This window comes from Rhinoraja longicauda, chromosome 20, assembly GCF_053455715.1.
Source record: "Rhinoraja longicauda isolate Sanriku21f chromosome 20, sRhiLon1.1, whole genome shotgun sequence".
Taxonomy (NCBI): domain Eukaryota; kingdom Metazoa; phylum Chordata; class Chondrichthyes; order Rajiformes; family Arhynchobatidae; genus Rhinoraja; species Rhinoraja longicauda.
Window position 1 is genome coordinate 40,544,593 of NC_135972.1, and position 14,875 is coordinate 40,559,467.

General features: G+C 40.9%; 1 protein-coding gene across 5 annotated transcripts in view; it reads right to left on the minus strand.

The window, feature by feature from the left end:
* The window catches only part of foxp2 (forkhead box P2), a 352,030-nt gene that overhangs the window by 58,506 nt on the left and 278,649 nt on the right, over positions 1-14,875 (minus strand). For 4 of the 5 annotated variants that reach the window (XM_078417448.1, XM_078417447.1, XM_078417445.1 and 1 more), the window contains exons 4-7: positions 10,756-10,893; positions 9,541-9,717; positions 5,944-6,097; positions 4,392-4,602 (exon numbers count right to left, since the gene is read on the minus strand). In XM_078417448.1, coding sequence (XP_078273574.1) covers positions 4,392-4,602; positions 5,944-6,097; positions 9,541-9,717; positions 10,756-10,893 — 680 coding nt within the window. The remainder of the gene's footprint in view (positions 1-4,391; positions 4,603-5,943; positions 6,098-9,540; positions 9,718-10,755; positions 10,894-14,875) is intronic. The other variant, XM_078417449.1, reaches the window with a different exon arrangement.

The window sequence follows — 14,875 nt, forward strand, 5'->3', positions numbered from 1 at the left end:
TATCGCATAAGTTCATGTTCACAAGTGACGGGAGCAGAATTAGGCCATTCGGCCCATCAGGTCTACTCTACCATTCAATCATGGTTGATCTATCTTTCCCTCTTAACCCCATTAGAAACATAGAAACATAGAAAATAGGTGCAGGAGGAGGCCATTTGGCTCTTCGAGTCAACACCGCCATTCATTGTGATCATGGCTGATCATCTACAATCAGTAACCTGTGCCTGCCTTCTCCCCATATCCCTTGATTCCACTAGCCCCTCGAGCTCTAACTCTCTCTTAAATTCATCCACTGAATTGGCCTCCACTGCCTTCTGTGGCAGAGAATTCCACAAATTCACAACTACCTGGGTGAAAAAAGGTTCTTCTCATCTCAGTCTTAAATGGCCTCCCCTTTATTCTTAGACTATGTCCCCTGATTCTGGACTTCCCCAACATTGGGAACATTCTTCCTGCATCTAGCTTGTCTAGTCCTTTTATAATTTTATACGTCTTTATATGATCCCGTCTCATCCTTCTAAACTCCAGTGAATACAAGCCTAGTCTTTCTAATCTTTCCTCATATGACAGTCCCTCCATCCCAGGGATTAACCTCGTGAACCTATGCTGCACTGCCTCAATAGCAAGGACGTCCTTCCTCAAATTAGGAGACCAAAACTGCACACAATACTCCAGATGTGGTGTCACCAGGGCTCTATACAACTGCAGAAGGACTTCTTTGCTCCTATATTCAAATCCTCTCATTATGAAAGCCAACATGCCATTAGCTTTCTTCACTGCCTGCTGTACCTGCACGCTTACTTGCAGTGACAGATGTACAAGGACACCCAGGTCTCATTGCACTTCCCCTTTACCTAATCTGACACCATTGAGATAATAATCTGCCTCCTTATTTTTGTCGCCAAAGTGGATAACCTCACATTTATCTACAATATACTGCACCTGTCACGCAATGCCCACTCACTCAACCTGCCTTCTCCCCATAACCCCTGACACCTGTACTAATCAAGCATATATTCACACCCCTGCAACAGTCTGTTCGAACTCCTTCCATCGGGCAGACGATACAAGGCCTTCTACGCCCGCACCTCCAGACTCAGGAACAGCTTCATCCCCAGGGCCATAGCTGGTGAACTGGTCCTGCTGAGCTGGATGGTCACATAGAAACATAGAAAGTAGGTGCAGGCGTAGGCCATTCGGCCCTTCGAGCCATCACAACGCACAGTGATCCGGCACAGATCTACTTGCACTTTATTCTGTCCTAAAACTGTTACAATTTGTTTCGTTGGGTTGGTTAAATTAATAATTACTAGCTAATTAAATTATTGCATCATTTGGGAGGCGCATTCCCAATCTTGTTGTACCCCTGTACAATGACAATAAAGATATATTGTATTGTATATTGTATTGTACTATCTCTGCCTTAAAAATATCTATTGACTTGGCCTCCACAACCTTCTGTGACATCTACATGACATTTTAAGGTATACTGAACCATAACTAGGGGTTGGACACGTTAGAGGCAGGAAACATGTTCCCAATGTTGGGGGAGTCCAGAACCAGGGGCCACAGTTTAAGAATAAGGGGTAGGCCATTTAGAACGGAGATGTGGAAAAACTTTTTCAGTTGTAAATCTGTGGAAATCTCTGCCTCAGAAGGCAGTGGGGGGCAATTCTCTGAATGCTTTCAAGGGAGAGCTAGATAGAGCTCTTAAGGATAGCTGAGTCAGGGGGTATGGGGAAAAGGCAGGAACAGGGTACTGATTGAGAATGATCAGCCATGATCACATTGAATGGTGGTGCTGGCTCAAAGGGCCGAATGGCCTACTCCTGCACCTATTGTCTATTGTCTATTGTCATAACTGTTAGTTAGCAAACTCATACGATCTATAATTCCATCAGACAAGTAGTTCAAAATGTTATTTATTTTTTAATTAACTGTATTTTTCTAAAAACACTATATTGTGGTTCACCTCCTACTTTAATTTTATGGCCACAATTTCAATTTCAGTTTGATGCTCTATAAATATTTAAAATGCCAGTTTCAAAATCGTGCTTATTTCCTTTCTGATTTGTTGTGTGTGAAAATGTAGATGTGTTTGCGTGCTGAGAGATGCAAGGCTTCATTATGTCTGTCAATAACTTGCAGTCGAGAGGCTGAAATCGGCTCTCAATTATAAGGTGTGTGTTCCTTTCAGGAGTCACAGTCCATAATGCAACAATGCAATAGGCATTGTTACAGGGGAAAATATCTGAAGAATCTATAGTTCTCCAATGAAACTTTACCTTACAAAGTTACATACTGAATCAAAGAATGTAAAATAAAATGAAGGTATTTATTCACAAAATGCTGGAGTAACTCAGCAGGTCAGGCAGCATCTCAGGAGAGAAGGAATGGGTGACATTTCGGGTCGAGATCCTTCTTCAGACTGATGTCAGGGGGCGGGACAAAGGAAGAATATAGGTGGAGACAGGAAGATAGAGGGAGAACTGGGAAGGGGGAGGGGAAGAGAGGGACAGAGGAACTATCTAAAGTTGGAGAAGTCAATGTTCATACCGCTGGGCTGCAAGCTGCCCAAGCGAAATATGAGGTGCTGTTCCTCCAATTTCCGGTGGGCCTCACTATGGCACTGGAGGAGGCCCATGACAGAAAGGTCAGACTGGGAGTGGGAGGGGGAGTTGAAGTGCTCAGCCACCGGGAGTTCAGGTTGGTTAAGATGGACTGAGCGGACTGATCTCCCGGTGGCTGAGCACTTCAACTCCCCCTCCCACTCCCAGTCGGACCTTTCTGTCATGGGCCTCCTCCAGTGCCATAGTGAGACCCACCAAAAATTGGAGGAACAGCACCTCATATTTCGCTTGGGCAGCTTTCAGCCCAGTGGTATGAACATTGACTTCTCCAACTTTAGATAGTTCCTCTGTCCCTCTCTCCCCCTCCCCCTTCCCAGTTCTCTTTCTATCTTCATGTCTCCACCTATATCCTTCCTTTGTCTCGCCCCCCTGACATCAGTCTGAAGAAGGGTCTCGACCTGAAATGTCACCCATTCCTTCTCTCCTGAGATGCTGCCTGACCTGCTGAGTTACTCCAGCATTTTGTGAATAAATACCTTCGATTTGTCCCAGCATCTGCAGTTATTTTCCTACACTAAAATAAAATGAAAATAATTTAACTAGGTGGACGTTGAGAGGAGACCTGATAGAAGTATACACAATTATGAGAGAGAGAGACAGTAAAAACCTATTTCCTAGGATGGTAGAGGGCAGAACTTTGAGGTGAGAGGGGGGAAAGTTTAAAGGAGATGTGAGGAACAAGAGGGTGGTGAGTGCCTGGAACACACAGCAGGTATGGTGTGGAAGCAGATATGATAGTGCGATTGAAGAGACTTTTGGATAAGCTCATGGATATGCAGGCAATGGAGGGATATGAATTATGCGCATAATTCATATCCCTACTAGCTAAATGGTGGTTTTGGCTTCATGCTCAGCACAGAGACCTTGTGGGCCAAAAGGCCAGGTCCTGTGTTGTATCTTCCTATAGAAGATAGACACAAAAAGCCGGAGTAACTCAGCGGGTCAGACTGAGTCAGACAGCATCTCTAGAGAAAAGGAATAGGTAACGTTTTGGGTTGAGACCCTTCTTGATGCTGAGTGTTGGGGGAAAGGGAAATGAGAGATATAGATGGTGATATAGAGACAGAACAGAAAAGTCAGTGTGGGAATGGGAAGGGTATTATGTTGTACCTTTGTGTTGTACCTGTCTTATGTTCTATATGTTTGATATAACCTTAATTTACAATATTTTGATATCCTCATTGCAGTCATGAGATTCTTGCCAGTTCTCTTTACTTGTCAACATCCTGAAAATATCCGAGCAATAAACTTATAAGAATATTTCTGCAAACAGCAGATCTATGAAGCGAAGGCAGAGCTCACTCAGGTCACCTGATAAAGAAGTGGCAAATGTGCTTCCAAGCAAGTGATGGTGTTGATGGATGAGCAAACAAATTCATAACGTTTTTCAAATGTTCTGTGATGACATCATGTATTTAAAAAATCTTGGTACTTTTTAGTTTAGTTTAGATTAGTTTAGAGATACAGCGCGGAAACAGACCCTTTTGGCCCACCGTGTCCGCGCCGACCAGCGATCCCCGCACATTAACACTATCCTACACACACTAGGGACAATTTTTACATTTACCAAGCCAATTAACCTACAAACCTGTAGGTCTTTGGAGTGTGGGAAGAAACCGAAGATCTTGGAGAAAACCCACGCAGGTCACGGGGAGAACGTACAAACTCCGTACAGACAGCGCCCGCAGTCGGGATCGAACCCGAGTCTCCGATGCTGCATTCGCTAAAGGGCAGCAACTCTACCGCTGGTATGATGTTTACCTGTCTCTTCTTGTGGTGAGGACTGAAGTCTGTCCGTTCATTAATGAGTGGTGAGTTATTGGAGGAGATGCTTTGGAAGTGGTATTGGAGGTAGTAGAGGACAAATTATTGGCCGAGAGATCCAGCCCACCATGCTTCAGAATGCCGTCTTCCATATTGTGCACCCCGGTCACTTCTTTCCAGAGCTGCTGAATCTCCGCAGGGCTTAAGCCTGGAAAATTATGGCACAGATACATCTCAGAACTGAAAGGATAAGGACCACGGTGACTGAATGAATTTTGATTCAAGTCAGTTTATATTTTTACAAACAATAAATAAATATTCACTTGACTATACATTGGTCTGTAAATGCTATTCCATAAAGCCGTGTGATTGTACGTGTGATTAGTTGCCAATTCAATACAAACGTAATTTTTACAAATCTGTCGGACTCTACATCAAATGGACCAGGTCCCAAGCAAAGCAAATTAGGAAGCAGAACATTATCCCCTGGCATGTCGCTACAATGGAGATGCAAATCGATTTGATCACTGCTTTCTGCCAAATGTTACATATTTCAAAAACGTAAGATTCTGAGGAATAACTGTCTGAGAGCAGGGATGGTCACAACTTCTACAGAGCTGCTGCTACTGTGGGATGTTACACTTCGGCAGACATAAGAAATTGGTTTGGTAACTGAATTGCTTGCAGTGTTATTGTACATCCAATTCTATTTATTGATTTTGCTTTCTCTTTCAAAATTTTATTTAGTCAGGACATAAAATCAGAAAATGAACCAATTTCTTTCTGATGGATCACTGTACGCTTTTAATACCCTGTTTTATATTGTCGGCAACTCATTTGCTGAATTAGCATTCATTTGTACAGGTGTCAGTTTTCTTGCTAATCAAAGAATTTCCTGACTCCTGAAAGTTGGAAGTAACATGTTTAATGAATGGAAGAATAGTGACTGGGACAATATTAATCGTGATAAACTGAAACGTTTCCTTGCAGAAATTGTCACAAACTGTCACAATGGAAAGGAATAAACTATCATTACAAATATTTGTTTTAGTTTAGTTTAGTTTAGAGATAAAATGCAGAAACAGGCCCTTCGGCCAACCAAGTCTGCACCAACCAGTGATCCCCGCACATTTGCACTACCCTGCACACACTAGGAACTATTTTAATTTATACCAATCATATTAACCGACACACCTGTACGTCTTTGGAGTGTGGGAGGAAACCGAAGATCTTGAAGAAAACCCACTCGGTCACGGGAAGAACATACAAACTCCGTAATAGACAGCACCCGTAGTCGGGATCGAACCCGGGTCTCTGGCACTGCAAGCGCTGTAAGGCAGCAACTCTACTGCTACGCCACCACGCTGCCCTGTTTTGAACTTTTTGATAGCAACTTAATATTAAATATTGCTCAGAATTTGCTGCAAATTCTTTGCATGCTACAGTTTTAATAATTAAAAATTAAGTTCTATGCTTTTGTATACATTCAATAAATAATAGATTTGTAATAAATGATATGCTGTTTAACTTCTTATGCTTTTGTTTGTACCTTGTGGCAGAGATTGGACTGAAAGGGTGGGTTGTCCAGGCTGGATGGTAATTAGTCCCTGACGTTGTAGGTTCATCAAATGCTGTTGCTGCTGGATTTGTTGCATTTGGAGAAGCTGCTGTTGGAAGACTATCTGCTGGGCTGCCAACTGCTGCTGTACAAGATATACATCCAATCATAACATGCAAAGCACAGACTGAACCCACAGAGACAACATATTGTACCTGGTATATCTATTCTATTCAGCAAGAGCCTCTTTTCATAATTCTTGCCGTTCACAGCTTACAGGCAAAATTAAGTTTTATTTATCTCTATTACTTGCCATTACTAAAATATAAATCCTTCTTAACTTAATCATACCATGCTGTTATTTTTTGCATTGTACAACTGAAAATTGTTTTTCATTTGTGGTCAGCGAACATGGGAACAACTATTCCTGCTCACCCTTGCACCTGACCTGATTTTGGTCTCACCCGCCCGCAGATGATACCATTCCTCGTGCACAATCTTTTTGAGTATCGGAAACCAACAGATACATTTTAGCTGGACACAACATGCTGGAGTAACTCAGCGGGACAGGCAGCATCTCTGGAGAGAAGGGATGGGTGACGTTTTAGGTCGAGACCCTTCTTCAGACTGCTCTCAACCCGAAACATCACCCATTCCTTCTCTCCAGAGATGCTGCGTGTCCCTCTGAGTTACTCCAGCATTTTGTGTCTATCTTTAATTTAAACCATCATCTGCAGTTCTTTCCTACACAGATATATTTTAGCTATACGTCATTGGACTGCAATTTATAAGATCCCTGATTAATGTTTCATTATTTTGCCCATCTGCTGCAATGCAACCATACTCATGCCATCAACTCCTCATCAGGTTCCTGACTCTGCCTCCACGTGGCCTAGACACCTTTCCCTTCAACCCAATGGTCTTGCTGGTCAGCATCTTCTCGGAGGCTCTCCCATTTTCCAAACCCCCTCCCACCTGCTTTTTCATCACAATTTTCAGCCACCCCTTCCTCATGCCAATGGCATGCTCTTCAAATCGCCACCCCAGCCATTTCCCCCACCCCCACGTCATCACAAAACAGGTTCCGTCTAAACTTTCTGGTCGTCAACCCTCTCCTCCATTCCCCGACCAAGCCCAGCCTTCATTCTGAATTCCAGGTGGCACAAATGAAGAAGTGCAACACTTGTCCACTCGTGACCCTGGCACCCTGCGGCAGCACCAATCTCGGATGCATGACAATGTCTTGGCCAACGGCAGAGAAATGCACCGCGAGTCACTCAGAATGAACACACCATTTGCATGTTGTACTCCACTTTCTAAATTCAGTTCTAAGAATTTCAATAGAACTAACTTTCAGAGTGAAACACACAGCCTGTTTTACATTATGAGCATTACCAACAAAGAACACATTTCTAAGCAAGAATGTTTTAATGATGAACAGTATTGGCGGGGGGTGGGGAGGGGGTTTGGATTGCCTTGCCACCACTAATCACACCCAAGAGAACTGCCCGCCACTTGACCTCACCTCTCACCCATTCAATTTCATTGGCTTCAATGAAACTAAATTTGCAGTAGTTAGTGTAAACTGGTGACAGATACCACAGCAACCAAAGACACATTTTTTCCCATATGCTTTACACACCAAGGAACTTTGATGTGGTTCAACGCAAGCTACATTGCCAGACGACTTTTAAAATTTTCTTTCAATGTGTCACTGGAGGGCTGTGAATTGTTGGGAAAAGAATAACTGTAAAGAAAAAAGGGACAGGCGTTTCCTTGCATCCTTACTGCAACCCAATCACACATTGTTCATCATTTAAACATTTTAAGATGCAGTATATAGCAGAATACAACAGTGCAGTCTGTTCATTATAATACTAATTTCTTGGAGCACAGTTCAACTGAGAGGGGCAATTAAGTGCAAAGACACAAATCTTGTTCAATTGTGCTTGACTTACTCCCATTCATGTGACTGATCTACGAAAAGGAAAATCAGGTATTTAGGATTTCTTATCATTTAAAGTGGCATTGCTTTTATTAAAGAATTGACTATTTTTCTTCTTTTGAAGAGGGTGAGATGCAGAAGGGTTTGATATTATTTTGTTGTGTCCATATTGTAGACTAATGACATAGACACTGTCTCAGCATTTCTGCTATTCATACATGTATTAACATGCATCTATTAATAAGCTAAAAACAAAACCTTTGCCAAATGATGTTCGTGAATATGTCACGATTACATGTCAAGCACTAATATGTAGAGGCTAGACAGCTGTATCCTGATCACAAATATATGAACCTTTATATTTAGTCCAAATATTCTCATTTTGTCAAAATTAGGACAGTTAATTTCAGTTAGCAAAAACTCATTCACATGCTAAGGTCACCTATAACATTAAATTTATCCATGCCTATTGTATAAAATTTTCACAGCAGTAGATCTTTCGAGGCAATGCTGCTTTTGCAGCTGAATAAGTTTGGTCCTCAGTGGCCCATGAATGTAGTCTCCAGTGATCTATTAGTAAACTGGGATGTAGCCTTCGTAGCATTGCCCTGTTAGCTTTCTTTTCTTCTCTTGTCGGAATACATTAAAACTGGGAATACATTCAAGGCAGAGAAGTGCCCTATTACAGGAAAGAGCCTAACTTCCAATTTTTTGAGGCATTACAAGACAAACTGGAGTACTTGAGACTCAGGAGGATATGAGAAGGCAGTCACACTTCAGAGGAAGACAAGCTGCTGTGGAAGACCTTTTGCTTTAGTTTGGGGAAAAGCAAAACTTCTGATGCACTCACTGGAAAACAGACTGCATAATGGAGCAAGTCATGTGGATGGCCCAAAGCCTCGGGAGAAATAAGGGAGCAATTTCTATTCTATATTTGATGGCTGCATGAAATTCTGTTCACAAATCCAAACAGAAACAATGCCTCGGGAGGTCAATGCTGCTTCCTGTATGCCTGCATAATGTGTTTCTTGAAGATAATGTCCACGATACCTGCTGATCAATTTAACTACTTCAACATGTTTTGTTTGTATTATGTTTATATTTGATAGCGTTTGCTGACAAGAGCTAGGTAGGCCGTGGAAACCGGCCTGTCATGTTGATTTATGAGCACATCAAACTGTAACTTTCTGCTCACCAGTCCAAACCTACAGTAGCAGTTCATTAATCAGGGACCTGTGACTTTGAAGTCTATACTCAACCTGGGTTTTTAACAGTAGGCTAAATTTGCATGCTCTCTGAGCTGTACCTCTGAGGAAAAACTGAGGCTCCCTCACCAACTTGGAATCTCTGTGACTACAAGATAATCAGCACTTTGTCCATCACACAGCTTGCTCTTTGTACACTGAGATTCATTAACGCATATTAAAAGACAGCGGCTTTGGATTATAACTCTCGAGTTTCACACTACAAAGAAAGGAGCAGGAGAGAACTACTGTCATTGTTATTAGACTCAGCAAAATCATGATAATGTACCTTTGACAAGCAGAACCTTGTTACAGAAAATTGTGATCCTGTTCTTGCCTCTCTCCCACCTCCTCTCACCCTGAACTATTATGTAGGCAGCCTAGTTACTCAGTGCTTACCTCTTTTGATTGCTTGCCTGCATGTTGCTGCTGCTGTTGTTGCTGCTGTTGCTGTTGCTGTTGCTGCTGCTGCTGTTGTTGTTGTTGTTGTTGTTGTTGCTGCTGTTGTTGTTGCTGCTGCAGCAGTTGAAGATGCAATTGTTCCTGCTGCTTCTTGTAGAATTCTTGAAGCTGTTGCTGAAAAATTATAAACCTAGAGTCATAGAGTGATACAGTTTGGAAACAGGCCCTTCGGCCCAACTTACCCACACCAGCCAACATGTCCCAGCTACACTAGTCTCATCTGCCAGTGTTTGGTCTATATCCCTCCAAACCTGTCCTATCCATGTGCCTGTCTAACTGTTTCATAAACGATGGGATTGTCCCAGCTTCAACTACCTCCTCTGGCAGCTTGTTCCATACACCCACCACCCTTTGTGTGGAAAAAGTTACCCCTCAGATTTCTATTAAATCTTTTCCCCTTCACCTTGAACCTATGTCCAATGGTCCTCGATTCCCCTACTCTGGGCAATAGTACTGGTGTACAAATTGTGCCAACATTTGTGTTCGTAAACGAAACAAAGCAAATTTCAGTGGCTTTTTCAGACACATCCTACAGTTAACCTCATTATAGAAAGTTAATTAATCTGTCAGTCCATTCAGCTGAATGACACAGGTATGCATTTTCAAGTGATATAAATGGGCAGATGCTGAAAATGGCTATGCATGTTTTTAATACAAGGAACAAGTTTTCATGCTATCACTTTTGTAGTGTTATCTGTAGCTAATATCTTCAGCGTTACTTAATAGAACAAACAAAAATTATAAATTATAAAGCAAAGTACTTTGCAAAGTCTCAGGTAATGTAATGGTGACAACATGTTAAGAAATTACCTGTCACAGTTCTACATCAGAAACACAATAAATTTGGTAAATCGTATTACAAAATAGAAATTGATAAGAATTTGTATTTCTCACATTTTCATTGTTGTTTTAATGTATTTGATTGTCTACGGTAATTACCACACACATTTTACTTAAAAGTTACACATGGAAGCACAATGATTAAAAAAAAGTTTTAAAATTGTGAATAAGTTTAGTAAAGTATCAGTTCAAGATCATTGAAATGTATTGTAATAATGTAGTGTTGCAAAGAATGTAAAAGTGTGACTCATGAAGCATTCTCCATGGTATGTGTGGCTTGTCAGAGCAGGTGTGCTGCGTGCGTGCTCATACCTGCTGTAACATGACTGCTTGCTGCTGTTGGAGGAGAGCCTGGAGCTGCTGAGGGGAAAGCACTTGCTGCTGAAGGATCTGCTGCATCTGCTGAGGGGTGATCACTTGGGGAGTCATCATGGCCACTGACACAGGCACCTGCTCCAGCAAGAGAGATTCACAACATCAAGCCATGCCACCATTCTGCAACATGATGTTTGTTTTTCCTCTTCTTGCAACGCTCGATGAAAGGGTAACATTTTCAGAACGGTCTGATGCCCAGAATCGAGGTTTACTTCCGACCTGTGCACGACATGCTCCTACTAGGCTCCCTGTGGCAATTACATTGTTTCCTTGGGTGCTGTCACACTCTGGAGCAACACCTTGCACCAGAAATACAGTAACGCAATGAGCAGCTTTTTGAGTTTTGAAGGCATAGCTTGTACGAACCAGCTCATAATCTGAAAAGCTTGTCAACCTGCCAAGTTATTCAACCTTTGAAAAAAAGCAATTACTTTTCTCCTCACAGAGGCAAATACCTTCTCATGTAAATAAAAAAACAATGTAAACATTTTAATTTTAATATTTTCTTAAAGCCTATTAAGAAAATTGCACAACAAATTTCATAAACTGCTTACTTAATTGCACGTGATTTAATTAGATACAAATGAATAACTTATTCAATTTAAAGATTAGCATTCCACGATAATTTTTCTATGGAGATAATTTTAAGTACCATGAGAACAAAGCAACTTTTGCAAACAGAACCTGATATCCAGCACAGGATCTATCAGCATTTCCTCAAGATTATTATTATGGTTGGCTTTGCGCGGGAACAATACAGGGTGTGTGAGGCTGACAAGTTACAACAAAGGATATGTGTTATATGCAACTACGCTTTAAATGAATTAAAACCTTTTCTCTAAACAATTAGAATGCAACCAACTGAAGAAAATGTAACATCAAAATAAATCACCGCATACAATAATTAGTTGCTCCGTGACATGTAAGAATTGTGTGGTTAGAAAATGAAAGCACTTTTAAGCAGTGTTGATTGCATCAATGCTAATGTTTAGTCGAGTCATTGTGTGTTGTTTGTGAATTATTAGCTAATAATTCAAGACAAATATTACAGAATATTGTAGATTACATGCATATAACACAGTGCCAAAACATGCTCTTGGCAAAAAAATAGGGTGGATGTGCATTTACACTCTCTGGGTGGTGACCTGTGGAACAGCTCATACACCTTTTATCTCTGGTTTTCATTGCATTAAAATAAATAGAATGATAATTAAGGTGAGCCTATTTTAAAATAGGAATGTGTAGGAAGGAACTGCAGATGCTGATTTAAACCGAAATGTTGGAGTAACTCAGCGGGACAGGCAGCAGGTCTGGAGAGAAGGAATGGGTGACGATTCGGGACGAGACCCCTCTTCGGACCTAATATAGGAATAATGGATTCTGCTTAGATAATAAAGATAGGATTCTAAATATTCACTGCTGCAATCAATTAGTTAACTAAATTGCCCTTATTAAGTTTGAAGTTACTTTCTTTCTGAAGCTTAGACACAGAACTTTCAATTGGCCACTTTACACCCAGGTTTGGGAAGAAAATATGTTAGGCCTTTTCCATCTGATATAAGAAAATAACTGCAGATGCTGGTACAAATCGATTTATTCACAAAATGCTGGAGTAACTCAGCAGGTCAGGCAGCATCTCGGGAGAGAAGGAATGGGTGACGTTTCGGGTCGAGACCCTTCTTCAGACTGACCCTTCTTCAGACTTTTCCATCTGATCTTGGATTGGCACATAGTCTTCGCTAAGGCAACAAGGAACATGTTCATTCGGGGGATTGGTGTCTGGTGTTTGGTGAGAGCAGGGATGAGCGGAAGGATTATGCTCCAGGAGGAGGCAATGCCTTTAGGAGACAAATGCTCGAAGATCATTAATGAAGAACCAAAAACAGAAAGAAAAGAACAAAATGCACAGGCGCAATTTTATGGTGATATTTTACCATCCTCATGCAATCCCCCTACAGAAAAGGAATATTAATTTGCTTTCTAATTCTGCATTATTTCTAAACATCACTTTATAAGCAAACGGGGGAAAACAGTTGCAGACGTACACTGGCCACATATTTTAATTCTCTCAGTCAGAGATTATATTCATGCATTAAGGTGGGTGTGCTGCGAACACCAGTGGATATAAGACTCCTAGTGTAATTGCTCTTCCTATGAGCTGAATAAACATAGCCATCAAAACAAGATTCATTAAACTAAAATGGGCAATAGCAGGAATGAAAAATCAAAAAGGATTTGTATTATGTTTTAAATTATTTATTTCTACCTACTGCAACCCCCAAAAGAAATTGTATAATATAGGAAACATTTGCTTGTATATAAAAGAGATGATCTGACACTTTACAAGAAGTAGTGGTAGCAGTGTTATGCCCCTGTTTTTACATTATCACTGGTGACACTATGGACATAATTTAAAATAAATTCCATAAGTTAACAAGTACATGGCAGATAATTAAGACGGCAATCTAGCTTTAAGGTTTAGATAATGGTTATATTTCACCTGAGGTTTGTTCTCGGCTTTATGAATCTAAACTCCATAATGTTGCTAACCACATTATTTTCTGTACAGTTCTTTGGAAGGGGCCGAGAATCCTTGCAGACAGTTGAGGCAAAAGCATGTAGTGTATGCACAGAGAAGATGGTGAAGTTTCCCATCATAATTCAAAGGTATAATGTTATTATCTGAATCTCTGAATTTGCACAGATTTTTGCAAGAAGCCACAGCAAGGAGTTAATTTTCTGGCAGTAGATACAGGAAAAGTCCAGAGGTCTAGTGTAAGTGTCATGGCCCTGAACTGGAGCAGGGGATCGGCAAGCCTGCTTGACTATTCACTGCTTTCCAAGTAAATGATGGGGAAGAGTCGTGGTATTGCGGGGAGTGATGAAATAGTGGCAGAGGAGCACTGTGTTCGAAGCTGCAACTATCCTTGTGGGACCCAGACTGTTTCCCTCTGTCCCACAAAACAAACTGCTTTGATTTAACTAAATGGCCTCCTCTTCTCAAATAGCTACTTCTGCCCACAGGTAAAGACGCAGTGAATTCCCTTCTCAGGCTCCAGCCAATTTGCACAATGAATCTGTGGTATTATATGATACTGATTTGAATGAATCTGTGAGGATTTTGCTCACTTGTTGTGGGCACTACGTAGACCTGCAAACCTCACAGTTTTGATTCAGAAATTGTTACAATCAGAGTTGAAAAGGAACCTGCTCATTTTTAACAGCTCACTTGTCAGGTTTCCACCAGGTGGCTTGGATTAAAATCAAACCCCACATGTTATGTTATGATAACAAACACTTTTTCCTAATTCCATGAAATAACCAAGAAATGACAGGCCTCTTTAGTGGCTTTGAACAATTTGTGTATTAGATCATCTTAAAGCCATTTCCACCTGGAATAAATAAGCTATTCATCCAATCTTACTTTCAATGCTGTTTATGCAATATAAAATGCAATGCAAAACATTAAGAGGCCATAGCAGAACTTCACAACCCTCTCTTGCCAATAAAGCTGCCCAGATTATTTTACACACATTCATACTTTAGGCCTTGACATGCCCTTGTTTTTCTTTTCTTTCAAAGCTAAAGTTCCCCTCTTTGATTAGCTGAAACATTTGCATGGTCACTACACATTTTTCATTTTATAAGTCATTATGCATTAGCAGTCTTGATCGCCTAGCTTGACTAATCCTGATGAACTGAAATCACAGCTGAAGGTCAAACTACATCCCACTGCACATTCGTATTCAAACAAATCTACACCATTGTCATGGAGTCCTCAAACTTGGTGAATTAAAGCCAGCACATTTTTGATCTGAGCATTTAAACCTTAGCCCTTGACTGAATTGTAAAATGTAAAATTTCCGACACATTTACTGAACTGGCAAATGCTCATGGTTTAGCATTTGCATTGTGGCATCAAAAGTGCTTAAAATAAATGAATAAATTAATTAGTACATTTGGGATTCAAACACAAACACTGTGGATACAGTTTCACTGATGAGAGTTGCTTTAGACAAGTAAACTCAAGACAAAATGCGGTGCCCAGATCCTATCT